The sequence below is a fragment of the Chelonus insularis genome, unplaced genomic scaffold, assembly GCF_013357705.1.
Source record: "Chelonus insularis isolate UGA/USDA-ARS -01 unplaced genomic scaffold, ASM1335770v1 contig_347_pilon, whole genome shotgun sequence".
NCBI lineage: Eukaryota > Metazoa > Arthropoda > Insecta > Hymenoptera > Braconidae > Chelonus > Chelonus insularis.
In genome coordinates, this window is record NW_023276511.1 from 197,391 (window position 1) to 225,000 (window position 27,610).

At 27.2% G+C, this 27,610-nt stretch overlaps 3 protein-coding genes and 1 long non-coding RNA gene across 7 annotated transcripts in view; 2 read left to right on the top strand and 2 right to left on the bottom strand.

The window, feature by feature from the left end:
• The first annotated feature begins 3,678 nt into the window (after positions 1 to 3,678).
• Positions 3,679 to 15,149, top strand: Lpin (phosphatidate phosphatase LPIN). 3 transcript variants are annotated; one of them, XR_004690264.1, is made up of 12 exons: positions 3,679 to 3,963; positions 6,777 to 7,681; positions 7,751 to 7,926; positions 8,036 to 8,852; positions 8,917 to 9,029; positions 9,179 to 9,375; positions 9,632 to 9,811; positions 10,288 to 10,918; positions 10,998 to 11,760; positions 11,831 to 11,934; positions 12,238 to 12,661; positions 13,332 to 13,462. XR_004690264.1 is itself a non-coding variant. In XM_035082641.1 (11 exons), exons 2-11 carry the CDS (start codon positions 7,493 to 7,495, stop codon positions 13,477 to 13,479), a joined length of 3,318 nt encoding a protein of 1,105 aa, XP_034938532.1. In that variant the 5' UTR covers positions 3,682 to 3,963; positions 6,777 to 7,492; the 3' UTR covers positions 13,480 to 15,149. The 3 variants fall into 3 exon arrangements, 2 of the variants coding, with proteins under 2 accessions (XP_034938532.1, XP_034938533.1); XM_035082641.1 differs by lacking the exon at positions 12,238 to 12,661 and having other exon boundaries at positions 3,682 to 3,963; positions 13,332 to 15,149; XM_035082642.1 differs by lacking the exons at positions 9,632 to 9,811; positions 12,238 to 12,661 and having other exon boundaries at positions 3,691 to 3,963; positions 13,332 to 15,149.
• Positions 15,150 to 15,501: 352 nt separating this feature from the next.
• Positions 15,502 to 17,084, bottom strand: RpLP0-like (ribosomal protein LP0-like). Its single transcript, XM_035082643.1, has 3 exons — positions 16,848 to 17,084; positions 16,149 to 16,693; positions 15,502 to 16,046 (listed from the first exon to the last, which is right to left on the bottom strand). The coding sequence occupies exons 1-3, from the start codon at positions 16,873 to 16,875 to the stop codon at positions 15,900 to 15,902; spliced, it is 720 nt and encodes a 239-aa protein (XP_034938534.1). The 5' UTR covers positions 16,876 to 17,084; the 3' UTR covers positions 15,502 to 15,899.
• Positions 17,085 to 17,512: 428 nt separating this feature from the next.
• The window catches only part of 14-3-3zeta (tyrosine 3-monooxygenase/tryptophan 5-monooxygenase activation protein zeta), a 19,118-nt gene continuing 9,020 nt past the window's right edge, over positions 17,513 to 27,610 (top strand). For both annotated transcript variants that reach the window (XM_035082573.1, XM_035082575.1), the window contains exon 1: positions 17,513 to 17,667. The gene's annotated coding sequence lies outside the window, so the exon portion shown is untranslated. The remainder of the gene's footprint in view (positions 17,668 to 27,610) is intronic.
• LOC118066501 (uncharacterized) overlaps positions 25,861 to 27,610 on the bottom strand; it is a 4,202-nt gene continuing 2,452 nt past the window's right edge. The window contains exon 3 of the long non-coding RNA XR_004690256.1: positions 25,861 to 26,934. This is a non-coding gene — a long non-coding RNA (uncharacterized lncRNA). The remainder of the gene's footprint in view (positions 26,935 to 27,610) is intronic.

Sequence of the window (27,610 nt, forward strand, 5' to 3'; positions counted from 1 at the left end):
GTAATATTTGTGCAGAAAATTTAAAATTATCAGTTTAACAACATATTTGTTGCATTGTATCATTTCGATTTATTGATTATAATATAATTTAAGTAGCATGAAAGATTATCGTTCAAATCATTGATAAAGAATAAGAGCATTGGACTGAATTTTTTTTTTAATGCGTTATTTAAACTTCTTTTCGGTAAAGTACCTAGCATTCATTTGAGTTGATAATATCATATAGGCGGCCTCTGACAAATCCTCTCGGAAACCGAGTATTCATAATTTTCAATCGGTAACTGTTTTTTTAAAAATAATTATCTTATGATTATTTAGTATATATACACTCGGCGTTATTAATGCCTGGTCCATCAAAAACTTTGATACCATCCGAGCAATTATCGATGGAGTAGTTTTTTTTTTAAACAGAGATTCAACATTTAAATTAATTTAGAAAGTTCATGATTAAATACTCTTTTAGATAGTCCCTACAACAATAGAATATGCCGACTAAAAAATTTCTAAACCTTAATTTAAATAATAACAAGAAAATTTAAGTAATGATAATTATAATTTAATTATAAACTGAAGTTTATAATTATTATAATTAAACGAACATTTGTAGTCATGACTATTAATGTGCACGATTATTTCATGATGACTGAAGAAGTAAGTTTAAATTATTATTATTATTTAAATTAAGGTTCAAAAATGTTTTAGTGGGGATAGTCTATTGTTGTAAGGACTATCTAAAAGAGTATTTAATCATGAACTTTCTAAATTAATTTAGATGTGGAATCTCTATTTGAAAAAAAAACTACTCCATCGATAATTGCTCGGATGGTATCACAGTTTTTGATGGACCAGGCATTAATGACGCCGAGTGTATACATATATAAATCAACAATTGGTAATGAACAATACAGCTATGTTGTCGATTATTAATTTAAACTAAAAATTATAGAAATAATAAATAATTTAATTTCATTATTAATTATTATCAATAATTTAAAAATTTTACACTTGATCATAAAATGAAAACTTATGAACAGTCATATAAGCTCATCATGATTGGAGAAGTTCTATTATTTGTATAACTTTTTACTGTAATTTACTGGTATCCGAGAACTCAATTTCATACCAAAGAATGAATGTTGTTCTACAACTACACTTACATTGTTTTGAAGTGATAATATATTCATTAATAATCATTTAACTACTCAGGAATATTCCCCGGATGGAATAGTTATTATTACATGAAATTTTCTCATTTTTAAATAAAAAAAAATATGTATATATACATACTTTTATAAATGATTTTTCAAATATCCATTTATTTTGGTTTACTTTCATATTTTTTCTAGAGTGAAATGTCTCTAAACTTTACAATGATCCTCTCTGCATGTCTATAAAAAAAGAGAAAACCTTTTTAATGTTTTTCGGGACAATCTTGTAGTAAGAAAATTACTTTTTTCATGGCCAACTAGTATTTACTGGATCATTCCTTATAAAATTTCCTGATTTTTTCAATAAAATACCATATGTGTTAAATGATACATAAAATTACAATTTTTTAATCAACTCGTCTAGTTTTTTGAACAAAAAAAATCCCATTGATAAAATAATATGACGCATAATGAAAAGAATTGTTTTGTATTTATTTACAATGTAAATATTAGATCATGTGGTGTAACTTATGTATCTAGTATACGTCAAGTACTTGGATATTGAACAACTAAATAGTTTATCACTATTCTTACCATCATCTCTTTATGCAAACCGGAATAATAACATTAAAGTGCATAAACAGTTTTGTTTGCTCGATTTGTCCTTCAAATGAATGATGTAATCATCAGCCAATAGAATAATCGGATTTGGTGGGTGTGCAAGTGAGATACGTCAGTGACGTGTTTTTGAAATGTCTCTTATAAATTGCAACATAATGAGCTGATGTAGTGTCAGGTCTGATTGGTCAATTTTTTTTACTTATGTTCCCCTTTCTTCACGTCAATGCTTTTACATTTACTCACTTCACTCTTCCATGATTTTTTTTCAAGGAAATCAAATGACGCAAGATACGAATTAAATTATTAAATTTTTTCATACACGATCAGATTTACACTAGAAATGACATTTTATCAAAATGATTTGTTTGAATATTGCAATGAAATACTGATAATAATTGTTGCAAAAGTATATTTTTATTTGGTCTGATGAATTTAAAATATTACTTCCTGTTAGTAGAAATTAATCAGAAACAGATAAAACAATAAAAAGCAATACTTAGTCATAATAAGTAGTGTTCAATTTTTATCTATATATACTTGTGGTCATTAGAGTGTGTTTAAACTCAGGATAATGACCTACGGTCTTATACAATGGATACCGAGATACTAAACTGTATCGTGTATAGTTCAGGCCACTGACCCGGTACTCAATAGCAATAACCAGCAAAAACACCACAGAAAGAATAGAATTCAAACATAGCTGATTATTGCAGCATTTTAGGTAAAATTAAAACAAACTTTTTTTTTATTTTTCATTAATTCATGATCAAGTATTGATGTAGAAAATGTCATTGTAGGAATCCATTAGAAATATTTATATTATGCATAAAGTAATTGACAGTATTTATTTGCTATAAAATAAAAAAATATTATAGCAGATAAAAATAATTATCTGACTAAGCATTTTTTTCTCAAACAAAAGTCATCTTCTCTGTAAAATTTCATAATAGTTAAAACAAAAAAGATAAGACAAAGTAATCAGTTTCCCTTTTAAGTTGCTGAAATAAATTTTAGTCAACTGCATAACCGGTTGCCCTACAGAGTAATCAGCTGCACGAGTGAAAGCGTCATTTCTGTAACGTAAAATACCAGTGAAGACAATCTATTCTGCACGAATACGTATTTATACTTATTTCATTATAAAGTTATGTTATTAGGAACATGTTTACGCTTTCCACATTGCGAATCATTTTATAAAATAAACAAAACAAACTTTTTTATCTTATACAAGATAAAAAAGATATAATAAAATATCACATTTCAAAAATTTTCAAAAACAATACAATCATTAATTAATTGTCATTTATTCATTTCTCTTTCTCTAAACTTTCTAATCATTTACATTATTTCAATATCTCAAACAATCAAATTGATTCATTTCCATTCATTCTCATCTATGCAATCTCATAAAAACTCAATGAAAATAATAAAAATCATAAATGATGCTAAAATAAATTATATTCTATTTATAGATAACGATAATAAACTATAATATTTTCCTTGCTTTCCATTTTATTTTATTATTTAAAAATATTAGAATCCATTATGAATAAAATATTGATTATTAACGAAATATTTGATAAATGTAATATAAAGATATTGTTTTAATTTCAATAATTTGTTAAAAATTAACTTTGGAAAAATATAGGTCAGTATAAAATATTGCAGGAAGATTTAAAAATATGTAAATAAAATACCGTTAGATTTGTTTCTTTATAATCAAAGACTTTTATATTCTATACATACAGAGTACAATATAATTTTTTATAACGAAGAAGGTACGACGATTGGTTTAAGTTATCTCAGTTAATCTTGTGGTGGTTAGCTCGAAAACACGACTCGTGGTTAACGAGCTTCGTACTGTGCAAAACAAGTATGAACAAGTCATAGTGGATATATGTATTCACATCACTTACATAGACATACATTTAAGTGTAGACATCACACATTGACACGGACAGCTGAGGTAGACTACTACACAACTGACTTACAAACTTAAACTCAGTTACGTTTAGACTCTTATTGAGAAAACACACGCTTTTATTCTCTCTTATGGTGTTAAATAATACGTGTTAACATTACTTTTTGAACCGTGAATATTAATTATTCTACAATTAATAATTTAATGTTGAATAAAAACTACTAATTTATGACCCGAATTAAAGGATTTATCGGCATTCTCTAATTAACAATTGTAAGTAATCCCTAGTGAATTTGATTCATCTTATTCTTGCATTTATTCATTCACTTGTTTACCGTTGTTACTGATAACAAATAATGCGTTATTAACAATAAGCTAACAATTTGAGTCAAATTATTTTCAATAAAGATTTTAATTGAATTTATCCATTTATTCTCATTTATTTAAACTATTTTAATTATTCCTTTATTTAATATTTCGTCAAAATATATATATATATATATATATATATTTTATATTTTTCTTTGTCATCCTTATATTTGAAAAAAAAAAAAAAACAAAATCATTGTTAATATAATCAATAATATGACTCTGATTGAAGTTTTATTGCAAAAGAAATAAAAAGTTGTAAGAAATATGTCATGAAATCCAGCTTTGTCTCGCGTGATCAAAATGAATTTTAGTATTTGTCACGAAGTCCACGTGAATTCTCCTCCTTCAAATCCTCCAACTGTAACTTTCTACTCCATTCCAACCATTACTGGGTTAAGAAACGGATAATAAAGTAGAAAAAGACTGTTACTCAGTACTCGTTACTTCATTATTATTTGTAATCATTATATATTTATGAGAAATTCATTTACATTTGTTGAAATTTTCCTTTTGTGGCAAATAAATAATGATTAACGTTTGTAAATTAATTTTTTTAGATAAATATTTGCTGTAGATTATCATGAGAATTTTTTTTAGAGGAATTATACTATAAGATTAGAATAAATTTACTAGAAGATTCTAAGAAAATCGCTACGACCACGTTTAAGAAGATTGGACAAGGGCCAAAGGTCGAGTAATCGATTTTTATCATTAAATGAACCGTAAAATTTAATTATTTATTTGAATTTATTAAAATATTTTTTTTTGTGACTGTAACAAATTTATTAGGTTTTTTATTTAACTTTGAACATTGATGAAAGACTTGTTATAAATAATTCATTTTTAAATATATAATATATGATAAAGTGATTCAGAATTTGTTTACACACTAGACGTAGAGTAAACATTTTTTTCATATTCTTTTGTTATTGATAGCCAAAGTGAGTGATAACATATGTTAATAAAAAATATTTCTTATTCATATTATTGAGAAAGTTTATCATTTAATAGGTCGATTATTTTTGACAAATTTAAAAGAAAATTTTAAAAGAAGACAATTAAATTATTATACTGATATACAGTATTGTTGTTCAGTTTATATTTTAAATATCAGAAGCTTAATGGTTGGACAATGTGTAATTTTTTTTCTTAATTTTTTTTTTCAAGAAAAAGAAAATTTAAGAATTTTTCAAATGTTTAATAACATAATTAATTTAATTCCTTGAAGAATTACATTGGTATTGAATAATAATGAAGAGTACAACCAATATCTTTTTTATATTTAGAAATCGTTGAATTTCTATAATTAATTTTACTGAGTAATTTAGATAAAAATATTTTTTTCATTGACGCTGTTGTTTTTATTTAAAAATAAATCTTTGACAAGTTTGAAAAATTCGATAACAAGTAATAACGAAATCTAACCATTTTTCTATATTACGTTTAGTAAACAAGATTATAATTAATTTTAGTGTAAGCTGAAAAATAAATTATGCAATTATTGTTTTTATGATTTAAATTGTCGCGTGGTCTTCTTGGCTGCAGTAAAAGTACCGAGTGTCTTCATTTATTTTCCCTGCAGATCGATGAGTGTACATAAATACATATTAGTTGAAGTACACTTCCTGTTTGGCTGGATATGTGATAGAACTTTGGCAAAATGCCGAGACGTGGCTAATCAATGCTTTGACTTTACTCAATTTAATCACTGGTTAAGATAAAGAATTATTAATTTTTCATGTCTTTTTGTCAATATAAGTGATTCAAGAAAAATTTTTTAAAAACAATAAAGGCAATATTTTAATCAATTAATAATATAAATTTTGTCTAAATGTGATTTTTTTATAAATTGTAAAATTTCTTGTATTTTGGCCAAATATTTCACAAGTTCAAGGTATAGAAAGACATGGAATTTGTAAATTCTGCCAAAAAATGTCTAATTTCCGTAAAAACAAGATGATATTATTGTTAGGAATTCACTTGACTAATTTCTGAGAAAATAAATTTATGTAATGCCAAATACAATGTTTAATTATCTTTAATATAATTGTTATAATAAAACAACATGTTTTAGCAATAATTATTTTTTATACTTATGCAATCAAGTTTAACTAAAATTATTTTTCATTTCTATTTCTATATTTTTAAATCAACTTGGACTAATGGTATGCATAAAATTAACAGAAACTCAACAAAACATGTTTTTAAGTGAATTTACATAAACTGCCAACAATAATTTAACAATTGTACTTTGTATTTTTAAATTAAAAAAACATACATTTATAAATGTTTATTCAATTATTTTCAATATAGCAAACAATTTTTATGTAACATTTAATAATTTTATTTGTTTTCTATCAACTTGTTGATACTTGAAATTTTTAATTGTTATAATAAATCAATTTTTTTTAAATCTGGATTTTCCTTCGAATTAGTGATGTCATTAAATCTGTCAGCGACGCGTTGTCTAATAGGATGACCGACGGGCAACGTGACTTTTCAAATAATGTGATATTACATATGCTAATCCATATCATAATTAAATCCAAGTCACTTAAATTTAATCTCTTAAATAAATATCCTTCAATACTATCACTCAACAGTTGATTAATAAAATACTGAAAAAGTCAATTAATTAAATAATGCTCTTAATTGTAAAAATTGTTTTTACCAAAATGAAATAATAATAGATAAAATTTTATATTTTGTTTTAGGATAAAAAATTGGCTGCTGCAAAATACGCGCCACGTGCCGTCATCGATCACGTGGTAGCGCCATTTTATCGACCGTCTGGCAGGCCCGGGTTCACTCATTGGATTTCTTTATACCACGTGATCACTTCCTGACATTTGTCCCCACTCCAGGAATGTGGTGAGTTGTGTGTGTCGGGGAAGTGAGGAGAAAGCCCAGGCAAAACCCTTGAAGTTCGACAAGCTTCTAGGAACAAAGGATTTCTGATGTAAAACATCTTGAATGTTGAAATATTCAATCTGATAAGGACCAACAGTATTTACAAGATTATTTTATTAGAATCAAGACATTTTTTTGTTTTATATTAGTGATATCGAATCCTGTGATTTATTTATTTGTTAAAATTACGACAAATTTGACAGTTCACCACCAGAGAATTGATTAAGAAGTGTGCAAAAAAATTTTGAATAACGTTCAAGTGACGAATCAATAGCTTGGTCAAGTGAAATAGACTTTAAACTTGAAATTAAAATAAGTTTCAAGAATAATCTCACCCACATATCAATATGATTAGATGAAGTATAAAAAATAATTAATAATAATTACGACTGTAGTTATCAGAACAGTTTGATTGATTGATTGATTTGCTTTAAAAAGAAAAAGATAAGATTGAGCTTCGTACTACAATAAAGTTATAAGAATAATTTCAAAAGATTCTTTCAAAGTAGTAGGATATAAAATGTACAGTATGAACTACATTGGAAAGTTCATCAGCAATTTTCGTGACTTTTACAAAGAAATTAATGCTGCTACCTTAACTGGAGCTATCGATGTCATTGTTGTGGAGCAAGAAGATGGGTCTTTCACTTGCTCACCATTTCATGTTAGATTTGGTAAGCTGGGAGTTCTCAGATCCCGAGAAAAAGTGGTAAGAAACTCATATTTCTGTTAAATAAAAATAATTGTCGATTCATTAAATTTGTATCAAAATATTTAGGTTGACATTGAAATAAATGGAGAACCTGCGCCTATTCACATGAAACTTGGAGATGCTGGGGAAGCATTTTTTGTTGAGGAAGTATCTTCCAGTGGATCAGAAAATGAGCCAGAAATACCTCCACATCTAGCCTGCTCACCAATTCCAGATGAGAGCTGTTTTCCTCCTCCTCCAAGGTATAAGAACATTTTATTATTAAATACAGACTTGTCTTTTTTTTTGTTACAACTGTCCAATCATTTTTTTCAAAAATCTCTTAATTTATAGCATGCATAATCGTTGCAGATTTCATCTACTTTCTGAACTACCTCAAGAACAGCATGAAAAAATTCTTAGAGATTCAGTACTATCGATTGAACGTGAAAAACTTGAACAAATGTCCTCTTTACCAGCTGATCAACGTGAAAAGTTCCTTAATGAGCAATTTTCGGACCTTCCTACTGAACATCGTGAAAAATTGCTTCATATTGCATCAATGACTTCTGAAGAGCGGAATAAAGTATTTCAGGAAAGTTTAAATGCCATGTCTACTCAACAAAAACAACAAATGATAAGAGATGAATATTCAGCATTAAAAATAGAAGATAGAGAAAGATTATTTAAAGAAAATTTTCCGGAACTCCCAGCTGAACAAAGAGCAAAGTTCGAAAAAGCCCTATTGAATGATTGGAAAAATAATGATGATCAGCTGCAGGATAATAACAAACTCACAACACAAGTTGAAGAAGAAATTTTTGATATGGATAATATCAATGAAGAAGAATCAAAGCCGACTGTTTCCACACCAAAATCTTTCGTTGCGGTTACCTCTTCAGAAAGAATTAGAAAAATCAGTATTGTTACTAACAATTTTATACCTATTGCTGATAATTTTCCACCAGGTGTTGAAGATATATCACGAGTTGAAGCTAATGTAGAAAAAAAATCCTTGGGTGAAGAAAACACTGAAGAAGTTAAGGTTTCATCTTCTTCTAAAAGAAAACGACGAAAGAGAAGTATGAAAAAGAAAGGAGCTCAAAGAAAAAGTAGTAATGGAAGCAGTAGTCAAACAGAAGTTAGTGAGACTGAAGTTCCACATATTGAAGAACAATTAAGTGAACCTGTAAGTATTAAAATGAAAATATTAAATCATAACAAAGTTAAAAACAATAGTGATTTTTTCAAAGACATCAAAAGAAGTGAACCAAATTAAAGAAGGAGAAGTTAAAAAAATATCAGAGACTATAAAAGCTCCACCACAAACGGACTTCCACTTCTTCAGTGACACTGAAATTACCAAGTAAGGAGAAAATGTAGTCATTAATTAGTAATTAGTAGCAATCATTCAATTACACAGCAGTCTATAAACATATTCATTTTTTTATTTTAAACATTAGACACTTTAGTGTTTGTGGTTATAACATTGATTGTTTATTTTCACCCTAAAAGGAACCGGGATTCCAGGCCTTGTTCTCCTGTTCAATCGGATACAGAGTTTGAAATGAGAAAGATCGAACAAGATAGTAAAGAGATGAATGAAGATAAACGCCATCGACAGAGTTGGAGGTGGGGTGAATTGCCAAGTCCACCGCCGGAAGTTACTCATACTCTTAATACTTCTACTGCTGTCGTCCCAACCAATGATCGTAAGTGATGATTTTAACACTTATGATGACATAAATTAATTGTCTACATATAGAAAAAGAATTATGGCAACTGTACCACAAAAGTTAAAGTAATATTATTCGTTTATAATAAATATTTGTCAGTATATTAATTTTATTAACAAATTACTACTATCAATAATTAATGTATGAATTAACAAAACTGTAATAATACAAATCATAAATTGCTTATCATATTTTCTACTAACCATTATGCTAACTGCTTTTCCGATGGCAGAAGAGGCACAGCGTTCTATGCTCAGTGGTATGTTCTCCTTCATGAAGAAGACATCTCGCGTTAGACACAATCCAGAATCAGAAGGCATTTACTTGAGCGACTTAAATGCTGATGAATTGGATCCTGAGGTAGCGGCTCTTTATTTCCCTTCTTCTCATCGCGGATCAACTGTCGCTAAAGGTATAAATTTTCTCATGGGCTTTGCTCGCTTTTTTTGGTGGTTTTTCTAAGATAGTTAATGCTATTATAAACTTGAACTAATTCATTATGTATTCATTACATTACCTTCCATGCTTAGAGTGCACTAACAATGAACAATTTTGTGTGACAGTAGCTAATAATAAAATTATTCTCCTGATTATTGTTTATGAATTATTAAAAAGGATCTTATTGTTCTATAAATTTTGTGGAAAAAGTTGAGCTGTATTTTTCTTATCAAAGTTGTCAAAAACTTATACTACTAACTTCAAAATTATTGAATAAATATCTTAGTGAATAATTTTTACAATTATAAAAAAAAGGTTAAATAATCTTGACATTGAATAATACATTTTTTATAAAAAAAAACTGTTGCTTGAAAATTAATGAACTGGCAATTTTGGTTGCTATTTAAATCAATAAATAGAGTGACAGGACCTTTGATGTATCTATTGCAGAAAGAAAAACAGTGGATGAAGAAGATACTGAATCAGGAAATGGTCCAAGCTTACCCCAAAGCCCCAATAGTGTAGAAGGTGCTATAGGAGGCCCAAAGTCCTTAGATAGTGATTTTGAAGAATCAAAACAATCACTATTTGATAATAGGTTTGATATAAGCTTATCATTATGTGGTGGTTTAGATTCAGAGAATGGCCCAAATCAAGAATCTTTTCAACAAAATTTACTCCAATTTGAAGATATTTGTAATGATGTAAAACTATTTGAAAACCCTAATTTGGTAGTTAAAATCAATGGGAAATTTTATAATTGGGCCACCGCGTGTCCTATCATTGTCACATTAGCTGCTTTTCAACGGTGTTTACCTCAGCCTACTATTGAAAACTTATATCTGCAATACATTTCATTGCCAATTCACCAAGATAAAAAAGAACCAAATGTAACAAACAAAACTAATGAGACAAGAAGTGGAGGCTACAGTTCATGGTTTTCGTGGCGACGTTCATCATCCCAGCCAACTAAAAAAGACGAAGAATCTGGTCATGATAAGTCAGTAGAACAAACAACTGATATTTCCAATGAACTCAAAGAATCTGATAATGTAGATGATAGTAACATTTCATCTATTCCGTAAGCAAATTTTTTTATTTTACGGTCTAGTTGGACTTATAATTATCAGTATTTTAAATATTTTTTATTTGTTCTTTAGGCAAGAAAAAAGTAAAGAAGAGCTGATAATTAAAGTTGAAGAATCTGACAATAGTCTTTCTAGTACTCCAGAGGAGACTTCAGTACTGCCAAAAGAGTCAAAGATCGAAGAGAAAGAAGGTGAAGGATATAGCGGAAGCGAAGATTCCGATAGTAATCAAAATGAACCACAAGGAGTAAAAATTCCTAAAGAGCGACGTTCGTATTATGAATCTAGTGAAAAATATCGTAAAACTTTACGACTTACGTCTGAACAAATTGCTAGCCTAAATTTGAAAGAAGGACTCAATGATGTAGTTTTCAGTGTCACCACAGCTTACCAAGGTACCTCTCGGTGCATGTGTTGTATCTATCGATGGCGATATGATGATAAAATAGTTATATCTGATATTGATGGTACTATTACTAAGTCTGATGTGCTTGGACACATTCTTCCAATTGTCGGAAAAGATTGGGCCCAGTCTGGTGTTGCTCAATTATTTACTAAAATTCAAAAAAATGGATACAAACTGTTGTATTTATCAGCACGAGCAATTGGTCAATCACGAGGTACCAGAGATTATTTGAGAAGCATTAAGCAGGACGATATCAGTCTTCCTGACGGACCTGTGCTTTTGAATCCTACCAGTTTAATATCAGCATTCCACCGAGAAGTTATTGAAAAAAAGCCTGAGAGATTTAAGATTTCCTGTCTCCGTGACATTATGGCACTCTTTCCTGAAAATAGTCGTCCATTCTATGCTGGCTATGGAAATCGAGTCAATGTAAATATTCATTTCTTTCAATATTAATAAATAATTTTGTTAAAAAATATAATAACAAATTTTTTTTTAGGATGTTTGGGCTTATACTGCAGTAGGCATTCCAATTCATCGAATCTTTACTATAAATCATCGTGGAGAACTGAAGCATGAGTTAACGCAGACATTCCAATCTTCGTAAGTAAAATGAATTTTATTTCTTAGAATTAAATCTTGTAAAAATGAAGTCACTAACACTTTACTAATATTAAATATTAAATGTACGCATGTGATTTTTTTCTGATTTAAAGGAGAATCTTCAAGAGTAATTAATTATGTAACTAAATTTTAGTTAGAAAACTGAATCTATCTTAAAAATAATATCCAACTCAAGACTCTAATAACTTCAAGAACAAAACGGAATAAAATCCGATGAGTAATATAAAAGCTTATGAATATAATTTTGATAGGGTTTTATAGGGAATATTTATATGATTACAGCTATGCGTGTCAGAGCAATATCGTCAATGACTTGTTCCCGCCTCTACCAAGAGCAACAGCTCACTGATGAACACACAACCATAGCCAATAAATATTTATAATTATTAAAGTATACAAGATCACAGGCCTACATGGTTATTTTTCTTTTATATTTATGATTTTTCTATCATATGTCATCACTTCATCATAGAAATTATGCAGAAAATTCATCTTCTATTGTAGGCCTGTGGTATTTGAAGAGCTCTTCAATTTCGAAACGTTAAACTAAATATTGTTTAACATTAATCGCTATCATTTATTAAAAAATATTTTATTTATTTTTAATTTATTTGCGAACAAATGAATCAAATTGCAATTTATTCATGTAGTTTTATTATTTGTACGGTTTTTGGTTGTGCATCTATTTCTTCTTATATTTTATAGGGTAAGCACTTGTCACATTCGATTCTTTACCAATGCTTTTAAATTCCCGTTTGATTAAGTTTTTGCGAATGTCATCATCATCATAATTTACTTTGTTTATTCTATTAATAAGAATAATTTAATTCCATTATAATACATACAGAAAAAATTCTCTACATATTACATTGTAAGGTCCTATTACATAAAAATCATTGGCGATGGGTTTGGTTTGTAAATTTTTCAGGAGCTTGATTCATTAACACATTATTTTTCACAGTGAAGACTCAAAAACAATACTTGAAATAATTTGTAAACTCTAAAAATTTTTTAATTAATCGTAGTGAGCAAAGTTTCTGAATTAAGAAATCAATTATCAATAAAAGAGATGAATTACAAGAATAATTTGGTTCTTAGTTCATATTATTGATGATTGAGCATTTATAATTAATTTAGTTACATAAAAAAATAATTATTCATTATTATAATTATTCATATGTCTAACGAATTGTAAATAATCAAGCTTCAAGCTTTAATGAATAATTCAAAAATTTTTAAAACTATTTAATATACGTTGAAAAACTGAATATTTTTAAACAGCATTTTCATCACAATCATTTTTCAAAAAAAAAAAAAATCAATTTCTGTATATAAAATACAAAAAAGAGAAAGATAATACTATTTTAAATTTACAGATATTTGGATATGAGTTTCATCGTCGATCACCTATTCCCAGCAGCGAGAGAATATGCATCTGATGAATTCAGCTCCTTTTCCTTTTGGAGGGAGCCTTTACGCGAAATACCACGTCTCGATCAGCTTTGTGAAAGACAACTGATTTAATAAATAATCGCTTAAGTGTTCAAAAATAATGACACAACGTATAGTTGCTTACACAAACCTCTTTTTTACACTCCAATTTATGCAATATTACGCTAAAGCTTAATGAAATCAAGCAATCTTTTGGTAGATATGTCAATGGAAAAATTTACCTTCGTACTTATTTACTGCTTTATATATTTATGTAGTTAGCTCATAGTACGCAGGAAATTATAAAAAAAGCCAAGCTTTGTCTAATAACGATTATATATTCTCAATTATAGAAAACATTCCGAGTTGAATGATGAATTATTTTGTTACATGGTGACAAATGTTACTAAAATTTTTTTAGATTTAAATTTGAAAAATATAATAATTATATGAGCTATTCTAAACAATTCGATGATAATTGATTTTATAATGATACAAGAAAGAAAAAAATAATGTTACCAAAAGCCTAAAATTTTTTGTAGGCAAACAGCTAACAAATTGATTACAATATTTGGATAAATAATTTTCAGGGGATTTCTAGTCTTGAATGAATACACTAACATAAACATAAATGACAAGCTTTAAAACTCTCATTATGTCGTAACTTAATATCGAAAATGTGGTTTACAATAATTGATGTTGTTTAAGTAATTGAAAAAAATGTAGTAAATGTTTCATTTCTAAAAGCTTTCATTATAGTATAACTAGTTTATTTTTCTACATATAAATTTATTTAGCTTACAATGAATGAGTAATTTAGTTAATGAGTTAATTAAAATTTAATTTACATTATTAAATTACTTAATTAGTCAAACAATTTGAGACCAGATAATAATGATTGTAAATTGTGATACTTCCATAGGAGAGTAAAATTTTTCTACCTAAAATTTATTCAAAAATTTGATTAGAGTATATTTTTTTTCTTTTACATTTTTTATTCCATTATTTTGCAATTGTACCTCTTAATAATTAATTTCAAATGATTGCCAGGAGTACAATTACAAAAAGTCTGAATTGTTTATAATTAATTTATTTATATATAATAGATTTATTTATATATAATAGATTTTAATATTTTCTGAAGGTAGCTAAAATACATTGTTATGTTAGATATGAGAAACTTTCGTATGTTAATTTTTTACATAGAATAATACTCAGGATCAGACGAAATTTAATGAAAAAAATCAAAGTTGCTGTGCAACATCATAATAACCAAAGACTTTGATTTGGACTCCATATGAAATGGATTGATAGTAAAAAAAAAAAAACATTGTGATTTTTTTTTTTTTAAACAATGCATTGAAATGCAAAGATCCCTGAGTTATAAGAAAATGTATTCTAAAATCAATTTAGTTAATTTAAAAATAGGATATTATTTTCAAATATAAATAAATATATTTTTTAATTTGAATTCATTTTTTAAGTGAATATTGTCAGGAAAATAATAAGTAACAGGAGAATGACAATTTACCTATATAATGAATTGATCTCAGCTTTACCACGCTTTCGACAATTATAAATCAAATAATAGGCGTAAGAAGCTTCTATGGTCAACTTAAATAAGGTGATAGACATTTGTAATATTTATAAAAAAATTTGTTATTGTCCAAACATTTTCTTTGACTATCCTTGAAATATGTTCAAGCTTCAAGTATTAAATGTAATGTCTTGTAGCCAAAATACATTGTAAAGTATAACGAGAATTGTTTACATTGTTTTTTCATCCTGAATATTAGTTATTGAATTATTTTTTATTCACTTTCGATAATCGTTTTTTCCTCCGAGATTGATCTCTGATAATTTCTTCAGCATCAGATATTTCTAATGAATCGATAGAAGTTGCACTTCGTTCTCTCTCCACATTAAATAATGATGCAACCTTTGGATTTCTCATTGAACGAGTGGGAATATCTGAAAACCAGCTATAAGCAGACTAAAAACAATTGTCAATTTAATGAAATGATTTTGAAAATGATGTTTTTTTCTACTTAAATATACTTTACCCAAAGTATAATAAATATTGCAATAACTGTAAAAGCATATTGAAAAGCCATATTATTTTTTAAAATTTATTAATAAATTTAAACCAATATTTGTTACATAAACTTATGATGTCGCAATCTCGATGGTTACATAGCATCAAGTAATAACTTCATTTGTTATGAATGGTGTTCAAATTTTTTATTCTTCAAAGACAGGTATAAATTGTCGAATAATAAATTCGATATGTAGATTCAATCATTCGCAAAATTATTTTTGAATTTACTTCTAATAACTAAATATCTAATTTTATCTTCATAAATTATACTATTTATTATTAGTGAAATTAATAAAAAATATGGTTATATTTAATATTTTAAATTGATTAGAATAAATGTAGAATGAGAAAATCCCATAAAATAATGTTTAACAATTATTTACAAAAGAATCTTTATTATAAACTTCTTTACTATTTATGTCTCATTTGTATTCTCTGTTTCCATTTCTTCTTGATGATTTTCCCCAGAGTCTGTGGTTTTTAGACGTTTATATCCTTTCTTCTTAGAATAAAATCCTAGGGGAATTAGTCTGAATTCTGCCAGCATATTTCCAAAAAGTTTCTTAAAAATATACAAAAAGATTAAAATAGATTGTATCCATATTTTAATGAGTGCATAATTTATATGATTTGAATTAATTCATAAAAAAAAAAAAAAACTCACGAGGATTCTAGCTTGTTCCGGAGTTAGTGGTTGACCTTTTTTACAAGCTTCAAATTCTTTAACCAGTGTAACAACTCCTTTTTGAAGAGTTGTTGGCATTCCCAATTGTCTCAAATGAGGTTCGATTGCATGTGAAAATTCAGGAAGAGGTCCCTCAGGTAATACTATTGTTTCTGGAGCAATAAATCCTGCTCTTGCATATTCTTCTTCTGCATAATTGTTCATCCATTCCAATACTTTATTTTTTAGTTTATTTGTAAATAATAATCCACATTGTCCTTTTAAAGACTTAGCTAATTTATGTATACCATCAGCGACTTCTGTTTCGGGAGTAAGGCCCATTGCTAGAGCTATTATTTTATTTTTCCCAAAGAAAAATCTACTATCTGCTTTCCAATCTTCTCTTAAATCTTTAAGTTTGTTATTTCGCATATTTCGGACAGAAAATAAAAATATTCGTTCATACTTTTCTATACAGCTTCGAACATCATTGACAATATGTTGTTTTAGTGCTTTACCTTTTTTACTTGTTTTTGTTAGAGATACTGTAAAAAAAAAAAAAATAAACATTATTTATTAAATTGAAAAATATTTTAAAGATTATTTGTATCAGGCTTAATAGAGGTTAGGTTATGTTTATTTAGTTTAGAATTAAATCTATTTGACTTAATAAACGCGTAATTGAAATTTCATACTTACTTTTTTTATCTCGCTTTGATTTAGGCATTGTGAATTGACAATATTGTTTGAAATATTATAAATATAATACTAATTGTATTGATTCTAATGAAAACACGTGTTTTACTTACTACTATAATAAAAAAACACGTTTAATCTTCCCAAAGCTTATCTACCGTACCGGACATAAACGTTGTTCAATTTTTGAAAGGTTATACATGTGATTTTCCTATACCGTCCTATAGAAAATTACACAGCATTTACGTCCGGTACTGTACAGTCGATAGATAAATGAAGAGTCCCTCAAGACAGTATGGCAAGACGACGCCATATTGCTCGATTTCTGCCTAAAGTCCTATAATAACTTAAGGGACTTTAATCCTGCCTTACCCTATCTTGCCAGACTCTATTTTAAGGAACTTTAGATAAATCGATTGATTGGCGCCACCTAGAATTTAAAATATTGTCGTGGGCACTGTCTTATTCCTAAAATAGTTAGTACAATACACAGGTGGCGTTTTAATTATCATAACAAATTATTATCAGCGGAATAGCAATTAATAATTCAGTCTAAACATAGTGAAAATAATATGAAAAAAATAGTTTATAAAATTATTTAGATAATCTTGAATAATTCGTATATTTAATCTGTATAATAAATTGAAAACATTGTCAATGTTGAGTTATTCAAATATCCGGAAGTTCGTCAAGTAATAAGCGCAGTCAAATATGGCTGCTTCCGTTAGTCACAAGCAGTGCACTGTGTGAAACCGTAGTGAACGGGAGCCGTTGTAAAACACTAAAGCCTCGATTTTCTAGGCCGTTTATTGCACTCGAATAGGTGAGTCATGACACATTTCAATTGCATCGTGATTTTATTCATAAAATGTGTTCATTTTCATAATTGTTTCAACAATAATTTCACTTTAAATTAGCCCTGAGTTATTTCAACACATCAGAGTCGTGTGAACCCCGTAGCTGTTGAATCCATCAATGTATTATATCCTCACAATCTTTTAACTTTAGGCCGCTTTTATTCATTCGAAAATTCCCAAGAAATTAGATCAATAATTCAAATGATATTGAATATGTTGTGGTAAAAATTTACTTAATCTGTAAAATCATAAATAATCTTCATGTCATTTTTTTCATTCCGGTCATGCGATATGAATGCGGCTTAGTCGTACTCGAATGACGCACGCTACGGTAGACAGAGAAAAAGATATATTTTATTCTCCTTTCATTTGCGGTTGCCATCTTGTTTTATTCACCGGCAAATTCCACGACTTTCTCGTGCTATTATGGGAAAATCGTTGACGCCAATGACATACCGTGAAATGTTGGAAAAAAATGATATAAAATCGAACCCAAGCGTACGGAGTATACAAGGCGTCATTGTCAGCTAATGGGGATTGCTATAAGTGCATTCTAAAATGACGTTCTTAGAAAAGAACGAGAGAGGAGTGCCCTTGCGCCATGTTGCTTAGTTACCGGCTATGATTAATTTTTTAATGCATTTTTTGTTTTACTGTTGGTTATATTAATAATAATGATAGATAAATTTATTTGTGGATTATGAACATTAATGGGATTTATATATTGATTTAAATTTTTTGCTACTAACTTAAACTGTTATCAGTTAACGATTTATTAAGTCAACCTACTTTATACTTACTGCGCATTTGTACTTCCAACTTTTCATGTAAGGTTCATAGAATCATTCAATGTCGAAATATGTCATTTTATTCATATAACTAGTGAAATCTGAGCAATCATGTAAAGAATATCATTATTTATCATTGTTTTGTTGTTTATTAGTAAATTTTGTTTCTAATTATCTGAGAATTTCGATTTGTTTTTGGGATTTTTTATTGGATGGCTATGTCACTTGGTCAATTTATCGATTCTAAAACGATTATTCTTAATTATTGTTAATTTTAAAGTTTTAAAATAATAATTGTGAAATGAATATACGTTTTTTTTATATTTTGTATTTATAAGATTAATCAAAAACTCATTGGGAATTACTTAATCAACGAAAATTTTTTTGATCAATTTTTATCGAATGTCTGTAAATGATTACTATCGAATGATTATATAAAAATTACGCCATGTGTGTGACTGATTTATTGTCATTTAGACGTGCCGGATGAACATGCAATAATGTGCACTGAATTCTTAAATAAAATTTCCTCAAGCGTTAAATTACTAATTACCAAAGGAAATAACAAATATGTCGAGGAACAATATTGTTGCTCTAGTATTTCGTTAATTATACAATAAAGTAATTAAAAAAAACGTAAATTAATGGAAGAGAAAAATTGATAATTTATGCTAGTTTTTCTTCTTATTTCATAGGAGTCTTTTAGATGTTTATAATTTTCATCTTGACTTCTCAGCATGTAAAGAATTTGACAAGCTAATGTCCATTCATTCTAATCGGGGAGCTGTATTCTTTGATAAACGAATCAATGTATGTTCGATAAAAGTGTATAATCGGGCCAAGGGTCTTGAATATTCATATAATGTTTAGTATACAATCAGAAGGTTGTAATAATTCCTTATCGTTCATTAACTAAATTGTTACTCGAATAATAAACACAAAAATGATATATTTATAAACTAGTAATTCTGATTGAACAGGTGGGTAAGGACTACTTTTACGTCCATGTTATTAAACTAATGAACAAACATATTTTATGATGAGTGATTTTGTTAAAAAAAATCATTTAGCAAATAATTATTTGTTTATTTTTTATATTTTAAATAGAAATGAAAGCATTTGAAATATTTCTAGCTGCAGAAAACTTATTTTCTTTTCAGTTCATTTGAGAATATTTATTAAAGTCTCTCGAAATTAAATATATGAAGTATTCTTAGCTCGTGAATATTTTTTCTATTTTTTGTTTGAAGAATCAATATTCAAGTCAAGAAGCAGCATCTCCACCTACTTCTTTCACTTCACTTAGTCCTTTAGCCTCGACAAATTTTCAACCCTCGTGTCCTTGGTTGATCGTTCTTTTCTTGAATCTATCACCCCAATTAATATATCTAATTAAGGAACAATATGCGTCATCAAAACATTGATTTTATTTTCATACTTTGATCATTAATTTCTTTTTTCTTTATATATATATATATATATATATATTATTGTTTATTTATTAATCTGTATGTTTCATATATTTTTTTTTTATAAATGTCATGGTGAGATCTCGTTATTCTTCTTTCAATAGTTATTTCAACATTTTTATCCCTTCAAGGAGCCCTTTTGTGACACTCGCTACTCTTCAATGATCATGATAGTTTCGACCCACTTCTGGGTGTTTCATGCTTATAAAAAGTACGGGAAACGACTACACGATTAACTAACACGTGACATGATAATGATTGCTAAGTTTACTTCTCTAATTTTTTCATTTTGTGGTAAAAATTACTACCACTTGTTTTCTCTTTTCAATTAAAAATTTTTGAATAACTCAAACAATACATTGTAACACCATCATGCAATGCATTGCAATCGATTAATTGATCGTGGTTGTATTACCATTAAATTTTAAGCTGTCAAAGTGTGAAGAAAATATTATTGATGTGTTGAAAATAAATGTACTTGTTCCGTACATAAAAACAATGTGATTTTAAAATTAAAATTTTACTGAGAATAGAAAACAAAAATTCAACTGGGAAGTTAATAGAGAGTTCGCTTTGATGGAAAGACATTTAAGAATTCTTTATATAAATAATTGATGTTTATCCTGAATTTTGATACAGGTTTCCATTTCGTGATTTTTGTTTTATAGAGTTTCTATTTTTCTTTGCTTTCATTTCTCACTTCTTGTAACCTATTGCCAACATAAAAGTACATCAGTTCGTTGACAAGTTCACTTCTTTTCACCGATTCTTTTTCATTTTATTTTCATTTTTCATGAGCCAATCATCATTCTTTATTTATTTCTAAACATTATGCTCATAAATTTTACTATAAAATTACTATTTTAATCGGTGAAAAATTTATCAAGTATTTCTTTTATACATATAGTATTATTTTCTGTTTACACGAATAGCGTTGGGTACAACAATTTCAATGATAAATAAGTTTTTTTTTTGTTTTACAACTTTTTTATTTAGTTGTAAAATCTTTTGATTTTTATCTTAATTCTTTTTTTTATGAGTTACAAAAATTGCTACAATAATTTAATGGAAAACAAAATATTATGTTTGTTAATATGAATTATTAATGCTTCATAAAATACAATGTAGTACAATATTTTAAATTTATTGTATATTTTTATTTATTCATTTATGTACTTATATTCATTGTTGTAAACGTGCAAAAAATCTTTTCAATATTATTTTGGAGTTATAATAAAAAATTATCATTATTGTAATAGAAAATAATTCAAAGTTAAGACTAATTTTATTTCGAAGTAATATCTAAAAATATTTTTCATATCTCAGAAAACAATATGTATATTTTCTATTGTAATCAAAAAGTTTTCAATTATTTTGAGAGTCTTATAATTCACAAAAATCTTCTAACATAAAAACACAAAAATTTTCTAACAGTTACCTTTAGGTTGTGCAACTTATTTTTTTGTTTATTCCAGTGATAGTTTTTTTATTTACAGTCAAATTCCTTTAATTAATAGTTTAGTCTATATGTTATTAACACAGGACCCCGTAATTTTTATTCTTAGAAAAATTGACCGAAGGCGTAACAATTAGAGAAATTTGACTGTATTTTTATTTGTTAAGTGACGTTTTTTTTTAAGTAAAATAATAAAATTAAAGGAGTGTCAAGTGAAAATTAAACCTAAAAGTTCTGGACACACGATACTGCACCTCAGAGGTTCTCATTATCCACCATCTATTTCCGTCTCTCTTTTTTCCTTACATTTCACAATTGACCGCGTGACTCAGTCATGACGATGAATGTATAGTAGTAGTAGTGTTGTGTTCACAAACACGTCATCTTTTATACACGAGATCCACGCCCCTTTCTAGATCCTCTATCTCTCATGTCTGCTACACTAATGTGGCTTCTAGTTATTGTCCCCTATTGGAGATAAAGCTTGAAATACATCCTGACACTTCTTCAAATTATCATTTTTACATTTATTTGCTTAGTAAGTGTACCCTCAATGCACCATACGATCACAGAGTACCAGATAATTCAAGTGACTATATATTTCAAGCGGATTTCTATCTTATAAGCTTGACATCACTTGCTATTCCAAGCTTAGTGACGCACAAGTTCACTTACGTCGACTTCTTGTCGACTTTACATCTGCATCTGTCTATCGATAGTTTTTCAAAATTATTTCCATTCGGTATTTCATGTATTTGCAATTTTTGTAATTTTATAGAAATTTATTTGTTCATTTCATTTAAATTTATTTTGATCACAGTGTATCCATAAGATATACGTTCTGTGTATTTCTTCTTCAAGTAATACTCCATTGATTCTGCACAAAAATTTTTTAGACTCTTCAGCTCTCTACAATGTCTCATAAAGTATTTCGTAATTTCGTTAATTCTATGGTATTTTTACAACTCAACTGCACTTTGAGACATTCAATCTCAGTTAATAGACTTTAAAGTTATTTGTAGGATTGATTTTCATTATCATTACATGAAAATATATTTTACATATATAGTGACTAAAATAAAAATTACTCGAAAAAAAAATGGAGTTTATTAATGATAAACAATATATATAGATAATCAGCCTTTAATTATACACACAAATAATGTTATTTTTGTTTTCACAAACGGAGGACAATATTATTTGTAAATTAATTTTTAAAATAATTTAAACCAAATTGTTTGTATTCTTTGTGTTGGTTTATTTATCATATCCGTAAAAAATTGAAATGCATAATCTTGTTGCTACTAGCAACACTCTATAGCTCTTTTATCAACCTACAATATCCCTAAATTATTTTTCGTGATGAATCATCGACTAATATTTTTTTTGTCCTAATTAAATATTATTTAAAGCTTTTAAAATTTAATTAAAAACTAAATAGAATAAAATTGGAAAGAAGAAATTCATCTTTATGAATATGTTTTATCTAAAAAAAGTTTTATTTATTTTATTTCATCATTAATTCCGTATTAAGTTATTTTTTTTCTACACTCAATAATCTATTCTCTTTGTACTGACTGAATATCGATTTACACCCCTCGTCGACAGACAGTCTAGCGTATTAAATTCTGTTCCTATTCTCGACTTGTCTAATTTTGAAAAAAATTACTTGAGAGACATTCGTTTTAAGTACTTAATTTTTTTCAAAAGTATTTTATATTTATTATTGAAAAATAAATCAAATTATTTTAATAATAATTTAATTAAAAGCTATATTTAATTTAAATTATCGTTATTTAGTTAAAAGTGGAAAGTTAGTTAAAATGTTTGTTATTGTATGTCCAAAAGTAATGATTAAATAGAAAATGAAAGAATACATATCCATTTTCGTAGTCAGAAAAAAGAGAATGAGAAATGAGAAGCTTACCGGTTGGTTAATATCAGTTTGACTGATTGTATCTGACGGAATTTAAACTCTGTACAGTATACGAAAAATAAACAATACCCTAGAGAGACGAAAACAATGTAGTATTACATAAAAGTGCACTATTTCAGTTAATATTGAATACATTTTTTTGTTAACTTTCACTTCACTTTTTATCAGAGATTTGACTTATTAAATAAATTTTCAAATGATGATCATGTTTATAAATTAAGATAATTTTCCTCATTTTCTGTATATTTTTATTAGTTTCGAAAAATAATATCAATAAATTTTTAATATAAATCTTAACTATTTTTTCTAAATTAAATTTTGGTTAAAAATTGAAAATTGAGTCATAAATGAAAATTTTTGATCTAGGTTTTCTAATAATAAATGTATGAAATTTTTATAAATAGTGAATTTCTTGCCCTTTTCTTTGTAAACTCGAGGACTGGGATGAATTATTTATAGATATTTAATATATCATATAAAATATTAAAATTAAAAGTCTTTTGGAATTGGCTTTTAGCAGTCTTTAGAAATGGAATGTTTAAATTTATTCAAATAATAAATCTACTCAATTTAAATTCATTCCCAGAAATGATTGAGAATTTATTAAATCAATAATGAATTTATCTTTTTATCTAATTATATTTAATAAAACAATAGACTTTCTTTCCAATTATAATAATAATTTTACATCAATTTGATATTGTTAATGGATATTATTTTAGACTACACGTGGAGAGTGAATCGCGTGTAGGGTATGAATGTAGACTATACAGTAATATTGATTTACTTTTATATCACTGAGTGGTAAATTGTCACCGTGGTGGTCTACTTTATTTGCATCGAAACAAAAGAAGAGAAAAAGATTCTTTAAGGTCGCGTTTATACACATAAAGTATAATAATTCAAAAATATTTTCTTTTTTTAACTAAATATTATTTTCGTTTGAATTTCGTTGTATTTTCAATTTTTTCATCTTTTATTTTTTTCAATATTTTATGATTTTTAAGATAAAAAAATATATTTCTACTTTCACACAATGTAGATATGAAAAATAATAACGACGTAAACACAAGTTGATTCATTAGTTTTAATTAATTATACTGATGAGTATTTCTATATTTTGTTAAAGCTTTATACAGCAGCCGGGTATTTACCCGGAAATTCATTCGCATGAGTAGAAGAAAGCTTTATCGATTGAATCTAGTCCAGGTAAGGTCCCGGACGTTTGTTATTTCATTTGAAATATGAAGTGTTATTTATTCTTTGAATGTGTATTCATTACCCAATAGAACAATACACGACAGATAAAGGAAAAAAATAGGTTATTTTTATAAAAGCGGGATCAGTGGCCCTGGCCTAGAAACTCGTATTGAAATCTCACTGTGTAGAAGATGTTGAATATCGATCAAATTGTAAGCGGTTACATATCACGAAAAACCATATTTTATATAATTAGAATGAAACAATTTTTAGTATTAATAAACAATCTATGTTTTTATAAGTTTAAATTGAATTCAAGTAAAAGTAGAAAATTTTATTTTTACATTATTTATTTTTAATATATAATATAAATATATTTTTTTATACATTTTTAAAACAAATAACACATAAAACATTATGGATAGAACAAAATTATCTTGTAACTGTTATTATATTTATATTATAAAAATAAATATTCTTATAGTATATTATAAAAATTAAAAAGTAATTTAATAAAATATGAAATTGAAATAAGAGAAAGAGTAATTAATCAAATGAAATATTTTTTAGATCACACATTAAAAACTAAAAAAAATTAACTCTTTTATTTTTTATTAATGGATTTAAGTTGATTAATATTTTGGAATAATAATAGTATATTGATGATTCATCCTACACGGAGAGAATTTTTTTACTAAATGTAAGTGTAAAAAGTGACAAGTGCACATTTCGAAATTTAAAAGTAAAAATATTTCTATTCGATATTGAATTTTGGGTTGTCGTGAGTAATTTTTGCACTGTTGAACAGAAATATTTTTATTTATAAATTTCGAAACGTGGACTTGTCACTTTTTACACTTACATTTAGTAAAAAAATTCTCTCTGTGTAGTTGAGTTTTATATTAATAAGTGTTTTAGACCAAATTTAGACATGATGATAATCCTGAAGATAAATTACAGCTTCGTAAAATTTAAAAATGAAATTGTGAATGTTTTAAACACCTGAAAAATTTTCTTAATTAAGTCTAATTGAATATTAGAAAGTAATGTTGAACAAGATACCGAGTTTATTACTAGGTCATTGTCTTGTTTATAAATTAATTTCTTGCTTATTAATACAACATCAAAGATTTCCTTATCGAAAACAAAAAAAATTATTTAGCAAAAAAATGATTCTAATAAATTTTATTAATAAATAAAATATTAAGTGAAAAATTTCGATATTTACCCACGCAATTTATCAAAAAAATTGATTTCATTTAATCATATTTTGTTTTATTGCCTTAAGGAATAGGTATAAATTTAAAAATATATTTAATGCTTTATCTGTAGGGGGGAAAAAATTTATTTTCCAAACTATCATTATCAAACATTTTTTTTATAGACAATCGTTGGCCTACATACTTTTCATCTATTTCGTTATACTATGATAAATAAAGTAAATCAATCTCAACGCTATTGTCATTAGAGAATAAATTTTTTTAGACTTTTTCAAAGAATTTCATCTAGATCTTGTTTACTAAGTAATTTAAGATCTTTATCTTCCGTATTGTTTCTTCAAAATAGTCTCAGATTTTTGTTAAACTTAGGAATTTAGCAACAAATCCCAGACTCATACAGAAGGGTTTCCAGATGAAAAGAAAAAAATGATTTCTCAAGTGTTTCTTATTTAATACACTAAAATATGTTCGAGTGTATTTAAAAATCGGTCAAGATAAGAGGGATCATGTAGTTGTAAAATAGGAATGAAGTTGAATTCTTCTAGTTCTTGGTAGTCTTTCATTGAAAGATGCAAGATGAAACCAGCTGCATTTACAATGGGAAAGTCCATATATGTGCAAGGAAAATGGTGGCAGTGAAGCATCAGGGATGAGTCTGCAGGGGTTGCGCGCGCAAATTTCACAGATCAATATTTCATTTCAAGCCTTTTCTGCTAACATATACTTTGTCATCTTGTTACCATCTTATTTACCGTCCACATCCTTGGCTAGTTACCTCTCACTTTATCTTTATTTTCATCCTTATCTATCATGTTTTTATTCAGGTGTCTTTTATTTTTTTTTTTAAATTCATCTTGATAACAATAATTGTTTATTCATTATGCATTTATGTATTAAATATTCTAAAATATAAATTCATGATATAAATGAAGAAATTCAAATTTTCATCAGTTGTTTTGTATGTTGTAATCCTAAACTATCTGCTACATTTCTCAAGGTATTAAAATAGTTGAATAAGATTAAACATTATCCTATTATGTGATTATTTTCTTCAGCATACTTGCTAATGACCCGAAGGCAAAATTTATTAATTATCTTAGACTTTTGTATTGCAACACTTTGCATTTTCTCTCAACCCCAGCAGTATGTAAGAATTGAAGTTTTCTGAAAAAAATTTTTCTATTGAAGATTTACAAATTTATTTATTTACACGTAAAAACTTGTTGTAGAAATATAGGGTTAAGACACCTCGAGCGGAAAAATATAGGTATATAAAAGTATATAGACCTTTGCGCACTAGTTTTAGGCAAATAAGTAGATAAAATAAGGAAAAGATTCGTGCAACAACAATCTATGGAATGAAACGAAATGAGGACGATTGGTTGAAGAATAAGCAAAATATCCGAAATTAAAAATCTAAAGCGATTTGACAGATTGTTTTTCATATTTCTAACTCTTACTCGTTTACATATGGCTGACCAAAATCTGTCAAATCACTTCTCCTATAGGTATTTCTTTATTTTATCAATTTATTTGCCTAAAACTAGTGCGCAAAAGTCCATATACTTTTATATACCTATATTTTTCCGCTCGAGACCCCTTAATAAGTTGATAAACACTTGAGGTTACTGTGCTCTTACATTAAGAGTACTCATGAGTACGTAGCTATGGCCTACATGTATTTTAGTAAACACATTAAATATCCTAAAGTTATAACACTTAAATGAGGCATTCATTAATTAATCTGTCGATTTTTATGATAAATTATTGATGGAAAGCAAATACGATGCATTACCTCAATAATTGTGTATTTCATAAGTCTTGATTCTATTTGGAATCT